Source organism: Mobula hypostoma, chromosome 15 (genome assembly GCF_963921235.1).
Source record: "Mobula hypostoma chromosome 15, sMobHyp1.1, whole genome shotgun sequence".
NCBI classification, from domain to species: Eukaryota; Metazoa; Chordata; class Chondrichthyes; order Myliobatiformes; family Myliobatidae; genus Mobula; species Mobula hypostoma.
Window position 1 is genome coordinate 59,255,443 of NC_086111.1, and position 16,624 is coordinate 59,272,066.

The 16,624-nt window shown below is 40.5% G+C and overlaps 1 protein-coding gene across 2 annotated transcripts in view; it reads right to left on the reverse strand.

The window, feature by feature from the left end:
• Positions 1-16,624, reverse strand: part of cfap92 (cilia and flagella associated protein 92 (putative)) — a 123,628-nt gene that overhangs the window by 19,633 nt on the left and 87,371 nt on the right. For both annotated transcript variants that reach the window (XM_063068140.1, XM_063068139.1), the window contains 3 exons: positions 9,134-9,325; positions 6,128-6,401; positions 4,568-4,732 (listed from right to left, as the gene is read on the reverse strand). In XM_063068140.1, the coding sequence (XP_062924210.1) occupies positions 4,568-4,732; positions 6,128-6,401; positions 9,134-9,325 (631 nt within the window). The remainder of the gene's footprint in view (positions 1-4,567; positions 4,733-6,127; positions 6,402-9,133; positions 9,326-16,624) is intronic.

Sequence of the window (16,624 nt, forward strand, 5' to 3'; positions counted from 1 at the left end):
CGGTGATCCTCTTAGCAGTCCTTGGAATCTTTGTAGGCTCATGGTCAGATGCCTTGCAATTCCCGTACCAGAATCAGAACCAGGTTTTCTGTCACTGGCATATGTCGTGAAATTTGTTAACTTAGCAGCAAAGGTATAATGCAATACATTATAATGTAGGAAATGAATTAATAAATATAAATTTAAAATAATGCAAAACCATAAATAATAAAAGTGAGGTAGTATTTGTGGATTCAATGTCCATTTAGGAATTGGATGGCAGAGGGGAAGAAACCTCCTGAACCATCACTGTACCAGGCCGTGATGCAACCAGTCAGGACACTGTTGATGGTGCTCCTGTAAAAATTGGTTAGAATACGGGGTGGGGGGGGGGTGCTCACTTGCATCAATCTCCTCAGGAGGTGAAGATGCTGCTGTGCTTCCTTAACCAAAGAGGTGGGGTTGAACAACCAGCTGAGATCATCTGTTTTGTGCACTCCCAGGAACCTGGAGCTGCAGTCCATGTTTTCAAAATAGTCCCACAAGGCTGAGGTTGCTCCTTCTGCCCGGATCTTAATCCCCGCTTTGAACTGGTTTGATTTATTTAATTTGAGGTTCAGTATACAGGAATTAGCATAACAGATAAGTGATCAAAGATTCCGTGGCGAGGGCAGGGAGCAGTAAGGGTGGTGCCAGTTTACAATGCTCCCTCGGGCGACATCTTCCAGATCGCAAATGAAAATAGGTTTTTTATTTCGGTTACATCTGGTTTTTACCTTACTTGTGTTTCTGGGCCTGTTAGAGCCTGTGATTCACAGCTTGGAGACTGTTCGAGTGATGCAGCACTTTGCTAGCTCTGAGAAGATCAGAATCAGGATCAGAAGCAAAATCAGGTTTATTATCACCGGCATGTGACATGAAATTTGTTAACTTAGCAGCAGCAGTTCAATGCAATACATAATCTAGCAGAGAGAGAAAAAAATAATAAATAAAATAAAACATAATAATAAGTAAACAATAGATTTAAAAGAATGTGCAAAAACAGAAATACTGTATATTTAAAAAAAGTGAGGTAGTGTCCAAAGCTTCAATGTCCATTTAGGAATCGGATGGCAGAGGGAAAGAAGCTGTTCCTGAATCACTGAGTGTGTGACTTCAGGCTTCTGTATCTCCTACCTGATGGTACCAGAGAGAAAAGGGCACGCCCTGGGTGCTGGAGGTCCTTAATAATAGACGTTGCCTTTCTCAGACACCACTCCCTAAATATGTCCTGGGTACTTTGTAGGCTAGTGGCCAAGATGGCGCTGACTGGATTTACAACCTTCTGCAGCTTTCAGTGTATCCGGGAAGCCAGCGCATACTTGGATGGTCTTGATGCAAAGAAACCTTGAGACAGGGCGCAAGCCAATGCGCGACTATGTTTCGTCACTTAAAGCGTCCATTAATCGCCGATTAAAGTGTCGAGGAATGCAGAAGGCGAGCAAGAGTTTCAGCACATTCTGCCTGCTTCTGATCACTGCCGGGGACGGAGTCTGTGAGCGGCCTATCACTGTGTGGCTTGCTGTGGCAGGTGGGTAGGCCTCTCTGCCTCACGTGGTGTCCCTCTCTTTCGATGAATGTCGGTGATATCGTGGTCCTGTGTTTATGGAGTGGACTATTGCGTTTACGGACTGTGGACATTTTCTGACTTATGGTTTTTATATTCTGTGGTTCTTTAATCACCCATTCCTTTCCTGTTTTGTTGTGCGGGGGGAAGGGGTTTGAGGGTGATGTTGTGTTAGTTTTTGTGCGGGGGAGGGGCGTTTTTGGGAATCGATGTTCCTGTTTTGTGTGGAGAGAGGCGGTTTGGGGGGGGTAGGTTTGATGATCAGGGTGCCATTCTTCTTGTATGGGGGGTTGGGTTTGATGCTTCTCTCTGAATGACTTCCATGTGCTTAATTTCGTGGCTACCTGGAGAAAATGAATTTCAGAGTGGTGCTTCGAAAATAAATAAATAAGTGAAATGAAATGTTGGTGCAAACAGGTCTAATGTGTTCTCATCTATGGTCAACATACTGACAGAATTTGGGCAGGAGTGTTTCTACGTTAGCATAACTGAAGCCGCCAGTAACAATGAAGAACTCATTGGGGTGTGTGGTCTGCAGGTCACTGATTGCACTGTAGAACTCTTGCGGCATTAGTGGAGTGGAGGGGTGGGGGGGTGATGAACACAGCCACAATATAAATAGCAGTGAACTCCCTCGGTAAATAGAAGGACCTGCACTTCACCGTTAAGAAATCTACTAGAGGCAAATAATGGGTCCTCAATACCGAAGCATTCACGCATATTAACGTAGATCCACACACCTCCACCGTGGGTCTTGCCAGAGACCGCGAGAATTCTGTCGGCCGAAAAGAGATGAAACCATCTAGCTGGATGGACTGTTCAGGGGCGGTGTCCTGGAGCAACATTTCCTTCAGGATGAGCATCATAAACACCAGGAGGTCTGCCGAAAGCACCACACACAAAACGCTGGGGGAACTCAGCAGGTCAGGCAGCATCTGTGGAAATGAATTAATAGTCGACGTATTGGGCTGACAAATTCACGCTCATTCAGTCTCAGATGCAGGTAATCTAGTTTATTTTCCAGCAATCGGACGCTGGAAAGCACAATCAACAGGAGAGCTGGTCTACAGAGGCTCGCCTTTAGTCTTGCGTGAACACCAGCACACTTTCCGTGCTCTTGCTTCCTTGTGCATTGTTTCCGACAGTGTCTTCCCTGGGTGACTGTAGCAGGTGACAGCACGGTATGCAATAAGCCAATGTTGCGGCGCTTATCAACTACCCAGCAACTCGTTAGTGAGGTAGGCTTGAAGTACCTGGTGTTTTTAATATCCAGCAGTGTTTTGTGATCATAAAGGACAAACAATTACATCACTAGTTGGAGCCAGAGTCACCATTTTCCAACCAGAAATACTGTCAGATAAAATCCAAGTCCACGTTGCACTGGATCTTTGAACTTCAGGTTCAAAAGGGGGAGGCACAGACTTAATTATTTAGTCATTCACACAATGTCGATATCAGCCGTTATTTACCCCTACTTATTCCTGAATCTTGGGAGATTAGGTTAGATTATGAGGACACTCAGTCCTCGTTTATTGTCATTTAGAGATGCATGTATTAAAAAATGATACAATGTTCCTCCAGAATGATATCACAGAAACACAAGACAAACCAAGACTAAAACTGACAAAACCACATAATTATAACATATAGTTTCAACAGTGCAAAGCAATACCGTAATTTGAGAAAGAGCAGACCAGGGGCATGGTAAAAAAAAGTCTCAAGTCCCGATAGCCTCATTATCTCACACAGACGGTAGAAGGGAGAAGCTCTCCCTGCCATGAGCTTCCAGCACCGCTAACTTGCTGATGCATTGGAAGCACCCGACCGCAGCCGACTCTGAGTCCGTCCGAAAACTTTGAGCCTCCGACCAGCCCTCTGACACCGAGCACCGAGCACCATCCTCTGCCGAGCACTTCGACCTGCCCCAGCCGCCGAGTAACAGGCAAAGCATCTAGCTGGATGGACTAGATGGAGGGGGGGTGGTAATCAAAAATGAACCAACATCCTCTATAAATCAGACTGGATAAAGTAGCAGGAAATTAGTGAACTCCTTAAGAGTTTATAACAAAAAGTGTTTTCAACGTTAACTGTACAGACACTAACCTTTAAAAAGAAGTTAGACATAACTATTAGCATTGGAAGTTGCCACCGCCTGCGGCACGGTAGCACAGTTATGAGTTCAATGCTTTACAGTGCTAACAAACCAGGTTCAATTCCCATCACTGTCCGTAAGCAGTTTGTCCCCAAGACCGCGAGGGGTTCCACCGGATACTCTGGTTTCCTCCCACAGTCCTAAGATGTACTGATTGGTCATTGTAAACTGTCCCATGATTAGGCTAGGAGTAAATCAGGGGTTGCAGAGTGGCGCAGGTCAAAGGGCAGGAAGGGCCCATTCCATGCCGTATCTCAATAAATAAAATATTCACAGTTGATCCAGGTGATCGCAAAGTATGGGCAAATTCTCCAGCATAGTAATATATTTCCAGGATCATTTGTTTATTATCATTGTGCAATTCAGGATGATAACATCAAATACAGTACTATCTTCCCAAGACACCTTACCACATGGGAGGCCACTTCATTCCTTCAAATTTAAATCAGTTTGCCGACCAGTCCCGTCCCCACACTAATTTCCCCAAAATCTAGTCTTGCCGCGGTCCCATCACTTACCTACACTGGGGGGGGGGGGGGAACAATTTACAGCAGTCAATAAACCAATCAATCCATTCATTTTGGGATGGGAGGAAACCAGAGCACCCCAAGGAAACCCATGCGGTTACTGGGCAAATGTCTCCACACAACGCTGGAGATTGGGATTGAATTTGGGTTGCTGGAGCTGTGTGGCAGTAGCTCACTTACCCGAGTCACTGGTCTGTTCCAGATGTTATACTTCTCAAATAACTGATCACCTTATCAGAAATGAACTGTAATTTATTAATAGCTGCCTATCACATACATATACGCCTTCAAGTCAATCGGTACCTTAGCCAATTCCTCACGCAACAATTCCTTCGCCTGCTCGGCAGAGTTGAAGGTCTGAATGGAATAGTTATGCACCTTTGTCCCTTCAGAAGGAACAACTTTTATTGATCTTGGTTTGATTTCTTTCAGTTTTTTGCTGGCTTCATAAATCGCATCAATATTACTCTGAAAGGACGAAAACATTTGTGTTCAAAAAATTTAACAATGCTTTTAAAAGACTTTAGACATGAAGCTAGAATATTTGCACTTCAAAACATACTACTTTCTTATGTTAAATTTATCACCAGTCTGAGAAGACTGAACTCCAAACTTTTGCAGCTCCAAATCATCAGAATTCATCAGGGTTCATTGAATAACAGTCAGCTGCAGTAGTGAAAAAGTCATTGAAAAGTGCATTATTCGATACCAGGTCCAAATATTTCTTCCACATTACAAACTAGTGACTTTTTCAAATGTGCTTCTTTTTGTCTTTGGTAGCCAGTTATTGCTTATAACGTACAGCTTTAGAGCAGTCCATCATTTGCAAACCAGTTTGCTTGAAAAGTTGATGGTCAAAACATAGTGCAGATTTTTAACCTGCAAAATTGAGACTGGACCAGAGGAGTAATATTAGAGGGTCGTCAAACGGAAAGGATTCGCTGTTTCTTTAAACATACACAGTATTGTTCAAAAACCTTAGGCACATACTGTGTGTATATTGCTAGGGTGGCTAAAACTTTTGCACCATACTGTAGCATGATTTTTATATCATTTCCTGTGTGGGTTAATTTTGGTTTGATTTGAAGCACATGATGGTATTACATCCATCTCCATCCTCTTTACTTGCCCTCAAAACAGCAATATCTGTGAGTCTTTTTGTTAATATTGATAAATATTTAGTAGATACAGTACTGTGCAAGTCTTAGGCATCCTAGTTACATATATGTGACTAAGACTTTTGCACAGTGCTATATATGGGACTTCATTTCCATTGATTAAAATAACATATCAAATAAGAAATTCAATTTTTAATTTCTACATTTAGAATAGTCCTACCATTCTTGGTCTGTGGTGGCCAGTGCGATCATGTTTGCTGTTGTGTGCTGGGGTAGCAGACACCAACAGAATCAACAAACTCATTCGTAAGGCCAGTGATGTTGTGGGGATGGAACTGGACTCCTTCACGGTGGTGTCTGAAAAGAGGATGCTGTCCAAGTTGCATGCCATTTTGGACAATGTCTCCCATCCACTACATAATGTACTGGGTGGGCACAGGAGTACATTCAGCCACAGACTCATTCCACCGAGATGCAACACTGAGCGTCATAGGAAATCATTCCTGCCTGTGGCCATCAAACTTTACAACTCCTCCCTTGGAGGGTCAGACACCCTGAGCCAATAGGCTGGTCCTGGACTTATTTCCTGGCATAATTTACATATTACTATTTAATTATTTATGGTTTGACATTGATATATTTATACTCTATTCTTGGTTGGGGCAACTGTAATGAAAATCAATTTCCCCTAGGATCAATAAAGTATGACTATGACTACGACTTAGCTACTATGCCAACTTATTACCTGAATGTGATTTGTATGGGTTATCTGATGTAGTTTGCTCTGTATATATTTGTTATTGTACATGTCCAGTCGACTATAAGGAGACCTTATCAGTGGTGCAGCTTCTGAGATGAGTAAAGTTGGGATGGTTGCTGAATCCTTGATGTTATGTGGACCAGTTTCAGAGGCTGGAATTCCAAATTCCCGGCTCAGGACCATTATCATTGCTGCCGTTGGGAAGAGGTCGCCCTGTACAACTTCCCTCAACTTTTTAGCAGAACAAATGCATTGAAGTCTGAGAAATAAAATGAATCTCAATTGAAATTTAACTGGAGAATAAGTGATCATGTTTCCCTAAAATCTCAGTACTACAAAAGTCCATTCTTAAAAAATCAAACCCAAGCTAAAACAATAGACATTTGCAATAGATTAAAGCACGACAAGATTTTAGTTGTACCTAATTTGGAAAAGAAAAGATTTTGCATGTTGAGATGGTTAACATATATTCCTGATTCCAATTCATTTGGAACTTGGCAAACTCTATTTGTTTTATTATTTAGTGATACAGCGCGGAGGAAGTCCTTCCAGCCCTTCGATCCTCACCACCTCAGCAATTCCACAACTCTGATTAACCCTAACCTAATCACGGGACATTTTACAATGACCAGTTAACCTACCAGTACGCTTTTGGACCGTGAGAGGAAACTGGAGTACCTGGGCACAACACACACATTTCACAGGGAGAATGTAGAGACACCTTACAGAATGGAGGAATTGAAATCCGAACTCCAGAACATTCCGAGCTGTAATAGTGTCACGCCAACCGCTAGGTTATCATAGCACCCATTATACTACACAGTATTTTATCATACTAAAAAACAAGTGTCACTTTATGGACATACATTTGAACTATGCATACAAGCTATCTTATGTACTTATAGTTATTATTTTTTAATTGTGTTCTTTACCTTGTGTGTTCTTTTGTGCTCAATCGGATCTCGAGTAACAATTACTTCGTTCTCCTTTTCCCTTGTGTGCAGGAAACAGCATTAAACAATCTTGAACAAATCTGATGTATTTCAAGATTCAAGATTGTTTCATGTCATTTCCTGCACGCAGCAGGGTGTGTGGGGTACTTCATGGTGTTACTGGCTCTTTTCGGGCACCATTCTGTATCAATGTCCTTGATGGCAGGTAGGCTGATGCTAGTGATGTGTTGGACAGTTTCGCCTACCTGTTGCAGAGCCTTCCTGTCTGCCACAGTGTAAATTCTGTACCAAGCGTTGATGCAGCTTGTTAGGATTCTCTCTACCTCACGTCTGTAGAATGACATGTTTAAAGATGTGCAAAGCCCAGCTCTCTTCAACCCCCTCAGAGTACAAGCGTGGGTGAACTTTCTGGACTATGTAGGATGTGTTCTGGAACCAGCAGGGTTTACAGCACCATGTGTTTGCAATCACTGTTGATTGTACTTTGAAGAGTAATTAAACTGCTCATCCTAGTACCTCCGATGAGCTTGACCTTCCTAATACAGCTGTATGACAGTAGGGCATATCAGAAATTTGCTGTTGCTAATTTATGTAATCCAAATTTAAGATGAAAGTCACATCGCTCAGCCTTGAGGCTGATGACCATTGTGTAGAAAAATCAGAGAATGCTTCGGGTAGGATTATGTTTAGTAAAAGAGTGCGATTGGCCTGAGTCACAATGAGGCACCGGCTTCTGGGTGCAATTTTTCAGTTGATTTAGGTTTTCAATGAACAGTCATCAGATTTTCCATGGAAGAATTGTTTCTAAAATTGTATGAAGCATTTAAGTACTGCAAGAGTCAAACTAATGTGTGTGTGGCTTTGAATAATTTCAGTGGTGAACCTATAATATTCCAGATGGAAATTCCTAATCACAACTGAATCATGAAAAAGAAACAAACATATCTGGGATCATCATTTGAACACATCCTGATAAGTGGCTGGTGGCTGTTCTTTGCGTTTCTTTCCAGCCATTCCTTGTTGAAACTTAAGGAAAAAATTGCTTAGCTTTTGGTAAACTTAAACATAACTTCCTGAGGTCACTTTTAAGCAGGCATGGCAATTTTATACACATTTAAGCAGGGATGTCTTATTTTTATTATTTTTAATTGGACAATTTGGAAATGGGCTTTAGGCAACGTAATGAAAGAAGTTGCATTTCTGCTGTCTTCCACATATTGAGGATGACCCAAGTCACTGTACAGGATTTAGTAATGTGGAAAAAAAGCACAGAAAGAGCAGAGAGCCTGTTTGATTATTGGTAAACCTTGGGAAGAACATATTGATTGTCGGTAAATCTTGGAAAACGCATACCTAATCCTTTTTAACAGGTATCTTGATACTTTTATACCCACCTGAGAAGCCAGAGTCACTGGTTAGAGAATTACCCAATAAAAGGCACTTCTCGCAGTGCAGCACTCTCCCAGTACCAGACTGAAGTGTACAACAGACCTCAGACTGGCACTCTCATATAAAATACATATCTTAGAGGTTTGAGTGCTGTCACTGAGTAAAGGCTAATATTCAACATCCTTTCACGTTGGATCAATTGTCAGATAAATATAACATCAAATATCAGGGACCTGCCAAACATTATGGGCTCCGAGTCAGTTAATTGGATATTTTAATTAAATTTCATACTCAACATTTTGACCAGGTAGTTCAATGCTATTCAGCTTCTATGTTTTACAAAGCATCAATCACAACCTTTAATATGAATATATGGATTGGATTATGATAAGCTGATTTGGTTCTCCAAATAATAGGATTTCCTGTGGTTCCCTCCCAGAGTCCAAAGACATCCCGGTAGGTGTATAGGTCATTGTAAATTGTCCCGTGATTAGGCTAGGGTTAAATCGGGAGTTGCTGGGTCAGAAGGGTCTATTCCACACTGTATCTCAACAAAATAAAGATGAGTGTATAAAATGCAGGTGGAGTTGCTTAGAATATTCCTTCAAATTTCTTATTAATTCATTATTCCTGCAAAGGAAGGCCTCACCTGTGCAATGCCTGAAAACAGTCCTGAGGTGCCATATCCCGGACATATAACAAAGGTTGCTTTATAATATTACTCAAGGGCTCGTGGAGGTAAAGATGATAAATGTAATCATCTAAGTTTGCATATAGTGGCTGATGAAAACTTAATTCAGAATTGTACAAAACCTTAACCCCTTCTTCACCAGCCACAGATCTGAAAAATAGAAGCAAAAGAAGATCATTACTTAACAGCTGCACTTTCCATGAAGGGGTATACTGATCACAAGAAATAGAACCTGGAGAAAGCCATTCGGCACTGCTGTTCCACAGAATTGTGGTTGTTATTTTACCTCAACACTATTTTCCTCTTTTATTCTCGTGTCTCCGAATTCCTTTAATATCCAGAGAGCTGTTGTCTGTGTCCTGAATGTGATGAATGATCATACCTCCACTGGGATAGAGAATTCCAAAGATTCTCCTCTTCACCTTCTGTCCTATCTGGCCTTCTCTTCTCCTGAGACTCAAATGCTCAGTACTATTCTCCTTGCATCAGCCCTGATAAGCCCTCACGTTCAAATGAAATCAATCTCATTCTTGGAAAACTTGCTTGGAAGTAGGTACAGAGGCGATATCAGGAGTAAGTTTTTTACGCAGTGGTGAGTGCGTGGAATTGGCTGCCGGCGACAGTGGTGGAGGCCGATACGATAGGGTATTTTAAGAGACTCCTGGATAGGTACATGGAGCTTAGAAAAATGGAGGGCTATGGGTAACCCTAGGTAATTTTTAAAGTAAGGACATGTTAGGCACAGCTTTGTGGGCCAAAGGGCCTGTATTGTGCTGTAGGTTTTCTATGTTTCTATAGTGAACAGCGGCCTGACCTGCTTAAACACTCTTCATTAGATAAACCTATTATCCAAGGAGACAGTCTGGTGAATCTTTACTGCACTCTCTTTATTGTATGTACATTTGTTGCTCGGCAAGGACACTGAATAGAACATAAGAAAAAGGTGCAGGAGTAGGCCATCCGGCCTGTCGAGCCTGTTCTGCCATTCAATTAAATCATGGCTGATCTGGCCATGGGCTCATCTCCACCTACCTGCCTTCTCCCCATAACCCTTAATTCCTCTACTATGTAAAAATCTATCCAACCTTGTCTTAAATATATTTACTGAGGTAGCCTCCACTGCTTCATTGGGCAGAGAATTCCACAGATTCACCACTCTCAGAGAAAAGCAGTTCCTCCTCATCTACTCCTAAATCGACTCCCCTGAATCTTGAGGCTATGTCCCCTAGTTCTAGACTCACCTACCAGTGGATACAACTTTCCTGCCTCTATCTTATCTATCCCTTTCTTAATTTTATGTGTTTCTATAAGGTCTTCTCTCATTCTTTTGAACTCCAGTGAGTACAGTCCCAGGCAACTCAATCTCTCCTCATAGCCTAACCCCTCCTCATCTCTGGAATCAACCTGGTGAACCTCCTCTGCATCGCCTCCAAAGCCAGTATATCCTTCAAGTAAGGAGACCAGGTGTGGCCTTATCAGTACCCTGTACAGTTGCAGGATAACATCCTGCTCTTAAATTTAATTCCTCCAGCAATGAAGGCCAATATTCCATTTGCCTTCTTGATAGCCTGCTGCACCTGCAAACTAACCTTTTGTGACTCATGCACAAGTACTCACAAGTCCCTCTGCACAGCAGCATGCTGCAATTGTTTTACCATTTAAATGATAATCTGCTCTTCCATTTTTCTTTCCAAAATGGATGACCTTGCATTTACCAACATTGTACTCCATCTGCCCGACCCTCGTCAATCACTTAACCTATCTATATCTTTCTGCAGACTCTCCGTATCTTCTGCACAATTTGCTTTTCTATTCAATTTAGTATCATCAGCAAACTTAGATAAACTATACTCTGTCCTCTCTTTCAGATTATTAGTGTATATCGTGAACAGTTGCGGGCCCAGCACTGACCCCTGCAGCACATCACTCACCACTGACTGCCAACCACAGTAAACACAGTAACACCCATATATCCCACCTCTCTGCTTTCTATTAGTTAACCAATCCTCTATCCATGCTAATACATCACCCCCAACTCTATGCATTCTTATCTTATGGATAAGTCTTTTATGGGGCATCTTATCAAATACCTTCTGGAAATCCAAGAAAATAATGTCCATCTGTTCCCCTCTATCCACTGCGCTCGTTACATCCTCAAAGAACTCCAGTGAGTTTGTCAAACAGGACCTGCCTTTGCTGAATCCATGCTGCATCTGCCTGATGGATCCATTTCTTTTCAGATGCCTTGCTAATTCTTCTTTAATCACTGCTTCAAACATTTTTCCAACTACAGATGTTAAACTAACTGGCCTATAGTTACGCAAACAACAGGAATTCTGCAGATGCTGGAAATTCAAGCAACACACATCAAAGTTGCTGGTGAACGCAACAGGCCAGGCAGCATCTCTAGGAAGAGGTACAGTCGACGTTTCAGGCCGAGACCCTTCGTCAGGTCCTGACGAAGGGTCTCGGCCTGAAACGTCGACTGTACCTCTTCCTAGAGATGCTGCCTGGCCTGTTGCGTTCACCAGCAACTTTGATGTGTGTGGCCTATAGTTACCTGCCTTTTGCCTACATCCTTTTTTGAACAGTGGTGTGATATTCACCATCTTCCAATCCGCCGGGACCTGCCCAGAGTCTGGAGAATGTTGGTATATCATCATCAAAGCCTCTATTATAACTTCTGCCATTTCTTTTAGTACCCTGGGTTGCATTCCATCAGGACCAGGGGTCTTATCTATCTTCAGGCCCACAAGTTTGCTCAGCACTACCACTTTAGTGAAAGCTATCAAGGTCCTCACCTCTTTCATTTAAATGGTCTCCATTTTATTTAACTTTGATTGGTTGTATTAATGCAGTTAAGATGTTTATTCTGCCAAAATTTTTATATGTATTTCATGCACTACCGATTTTTGTTCCAAAATCCTTTTTTGACAAAGTTGACTCTAAAATTTCTTCATTTATTTGGCAAAATAAAAACCCGAGACTGGGTAAAATACACCTACAGAAAGCTAGGAGAGATGGAGGTTTGGCATTACCCAACTTTAGATTCTATTATTGGGCAATTAATATTCATCACATGAAATTTTGGTTACTTGACCAAGATACACTATCCATTCCTAAATGGGTAGTATTGGAATTACAATCTGCTCAAGGTTATGCACTTGGCTCCATTTTAGGTTCTTCTCTTCCTTTTGATTTGAAACACCACAAACAGGTTTGTAACCCGGTAGTTAAATATACCTTACGTATTTGGTTTCAATTCCGAAAATTTTTCAATCTTAATCAATTTGGGCTTGCAATTCCTATTTTAGGCAACATATTCTTTCCCCACTCTTCCACGGACCGTGCTTTTCAAATTTGGAAGACTAATGGTATTTCACGGTTTTTGGATTTACTTTTAGATGGTTCCCTTATGTCTTTTGAACAATTATCTAACAAATATAACTTACCAAGAATACATTTTTTTAGATATCTCTAAGTTAGAAATTTCCTAAGTACTATACTCTCTTCCTTTCCAACGTTACCCCCTACATATATTTTAGATACTATAATTAACCTTAATCCATGTCAGAAAGATGTAACGGCTATTATTTATAATATTATTATGAAACTTAGGAAAACTCCATTCGATAAGATTAGGTCAGATTGGGAAAAGGAATTGGGCTTTATTATTTCGGCGGATGACTGGGTGCATATTTTACAACTAGTCGATACTTCCTCTATCTGTTCTAAACACTCTCTAATTCAATTTAAAGTTGTCCATAGAGCACATATGTCCAAAGATAAATTAGCTTGTTTTTATTCTCATATTAATCCTCTTTGTGACAGATGTTATGGGGAGATAGCCTCCTTAACTCATATGTTTTGGTCCTGTCCTATTCTGGAAACTTTTTGGAAAGACATTTTTAATATTATTTCAAAGATATTGAATATGGATATCTCTCCCCATCCTATTACTGTTATCTTTGGATTACCTAAAATTTCCAGTAATCTTTCTCCTTCAGCCCGTAGAGTGATTGCATTTCTTACTTTAATGGCGAAAAGGTGTATTTTACAACATTGGAAGGAGATTAATGTTCCAACTACATTCTTTTGGTTTTCCCAGATGATACTATGTTTAAATTTGGAGAAAATTAGAAGTAATCTTTATCATTCTTCAGCTAAATCTGAACAGACCTGGAGATCTTTTATTCAACATTTTCATTTAATGTAATTTTTTTTTCTCTCTGTCCATATTTACATTCCCTTCTTGCTTTTTAACTGTTTTTAATGGAGGTCGAGTTTGAGGACGTGATAGCTTTAAGTTGTTTAACTCTACTTGATTCCTAGTTAGCCCATTGCTTTGCTTTGCTTTTTAGATTAGTTGCATGGTGGGTTTTTTTGAGGGTTTTTTTTGGGTTTTTTTTTCTTTTCCTTATTGATAGGTATGAAAATTAGTATACTATTATATTACCTTGTTATTTTACATCTGAACTGCACTGTTTGTACTTTTTTTATGTATTAATATCTCTTGTAAAGTTATATTGCACAGTGTATTAGTGCCTATATGGTTTACCTTTTGTGTACTAATCCAATAAAAAGATTTAAAAGGTCCTCACCTCCCATCGCATCCATAATATCTCACATTGGCATGTTAGAAGTGTTCTCCACCGTGAACACCAACACAAAATAGTCATTCAAAACCTCAGCCATTTCCTCATTTTTCAGTATCAATTCCCCCTTCTTATCCTCCAAGGGACCTACATTCACTTTAGCCACCCTTTTCCACTTTATATAATTATAAAAACTTCTACTATCCATGTTTATATTTTGTGCTAGTTTATTTTCATAATCTAGCTTCCCTTTCTTTATTGCTTGCTTCGTGGTAATTTGTTGCTTTTTAAAGTTTTCTCAATCTTCCAGTTTCCCACTACTCTTGGCGACTTTGAATGCACGAGTTTTGCCTTCTTTTATTTCCTTAGTTATCCAAGGCTGGCTCTCCCCACCCTTACTGTCCTTGCTTTTAACTGGAATATACGTTTGTTGAGCACTGTGAAAAATCTCTTTGACAGTCTTCCACTGTTTCTCAACTGTCCCACCATATAGTCTGTGTCCCCAGTCCACACTAGCCAAATCCTCCCTCATCCCATTGTAGTTTCCATTGTTTAGGCATAATACACTGATTTCAGATTGAACTATTGTACCCTCCATTTGTATGAGAAATTCAGTCATACTGTAATCACTCTTTCCAAGAGGATCCCCAAGCACAAGATCACTAATCTTACTTGTCTCATTGCACAGGACCAGAACTAAGGTAGCACGTTCCCTTGTAGGTTCAGTAACATGCTGTTCAACAAAGCAATCACAGATGCATTCTATGAAGACTGCCTTCATCAACTTGATTCACCCAAACTATGTGTAAGTTAAAGTCCCCCATGATAACTGCTGTTCCATTCTTATTTCTCTGTTTACTGCCTGTGCCATGGTAATGTTATTATTCAGTGGCTGATAGACAACTCCCAGCAGTGATTTTATCCCTTTATAATTCCTAATCTGATACAACATTCTGCTCCTTAGATCTTATATCGTCTCTCACTATTGCCCTGATCTCATCTTTAATTAAGAACACTACCCCTCCCTCCCTTACCTTCCAGCCTATCCTTCCGTATTACCTGATATCACTGGATATTTAATTCCCAATCCTCTCCACCCTGCAACTACGTCTCTGTAATGGCCACTAAATCATACCTCTTTGCACTGATTTGAGCCACAAGTTCACTGACTTTGTTTCAAATACTCATTGTATTTTAAAATCTTGTAATCTTTTACTCTTTTGCACTTGACTTTTCTTCACTCCACTCTTACTTTTCTTCTTTTAATCTTTTGTTTTCTCTTTATCCACACTTTTCTTATTTTCTTTATCCATACTTCTCCAATCTGTTGAACTCACCCCCCTACTATTTAGTTGAAATCTCTATCCACGGCCCTAGCTATGCGATTCGCTAGGATCCAGGTCCCATCACAGTTCAGGTGGAGCCCGTCCCACTGGTACAGCTCCCTCCTTCCCCAATACTGGTGCCAATTCCCCATGTATTCAAACCCACTTCTCCCACACCAATCCTTGAGCCACATATTTAACTCTCTAATATTCTTGACCCTATGCCAATTGTGCTAATTGTGCACAATACTCCAGATGTGGCATCATCAAAGCGTTTACTTAATTGTGGTAAAACACCTCCGTTCTGGTACTCCAATCTTCTTTGTCTATCAACAACAGAAGACCCTTTTATTTCTGTATTGATATATAGCTATCCACCAACTCTCAATCTACACCAGTGCAGAACCTCTAAATCCCCATCTTCAACCACTATGAAAGGACTTATGAAAAACCTGAAAGAGTCTCTCTCTCTCTTCCTCTCCTCTTCTCTCTCTCTCTCTCTCTCAATAAGACTATTTTCCTGGATTTCCTTTGCTTTGGACCCTTGGTTTGTTGGTGGTCTAGGTTTCTTTGGTTGTTTCACTTCCTTTCTAATTCCTGTACTCTCCATTGTAAATTCTCATATCTACGTGTAAGGAACACACTTTTGCCCATTCTAGTCTCTCACAGACACATCTATAGAAACTTCTACACTCTATCCTTTATTGTTCTTGCTAGTTAGCTTTAATTGAAATTTATCATTTCTTGGTCACCCTTTGCTGAATTCCAAAACACTTCCAGACCTTGGGTTTATTGCTTTTTTTTCTGGCAGCCCCAAGTTGTTTTCTTTAATTTTTCCTGTAATCCCTGGTTGGACTATTTTTTCTTGTAACTTTTCTCACTTAGAAAGAAATGTATATTTGTTGCAAATCATTTTTTAAGAAAAATGCTGGCCATCGTCAGTCCATTCAATGCAGTTTACCAACCCGCCAGACAGATTCCCTTCAGATTTTTATAGTTTCTTCTTTTTTACCGTGAAATCCCTGGTTTCAGATTAAATTCAAAAGTGATAATGTTGAATTCTTTTATATCATGGTCACTTTTTTTTCTTGTGGTCTCTTTACAACAATGAGGTTATTAGCTAACTCTTTCTGACCACAAACAACCTATTCCCTCCTGATCCCTAATGCACTAATTAAAAAATCTATTCCATTTCAATTGCAGCAATTCATTCTCTGTTGGTAACATGATTTTGATTTTTCAAGTCTATGTGTAGATTAAAGCCCCAATGATTATTTTACAACACTGCTGCAGCTATTTCAATTTTCAAATTTGTACAGTGCCTTATACGTATAATTACTGCGTAGAGGCCTAAAACCAACTTCCACCTATGTTCTTTTAATGTCACCCAACCTGGCTCTAACTCTAATTCATGACCAGATCCTTTCTAACCACTGTAATAATGATACCTATTATTAATAACACCATTTCATTTTCCTTTCCAGGAGCCCTCAGTATTATCAAGGATCCCACCCATCCATCCAGCATCC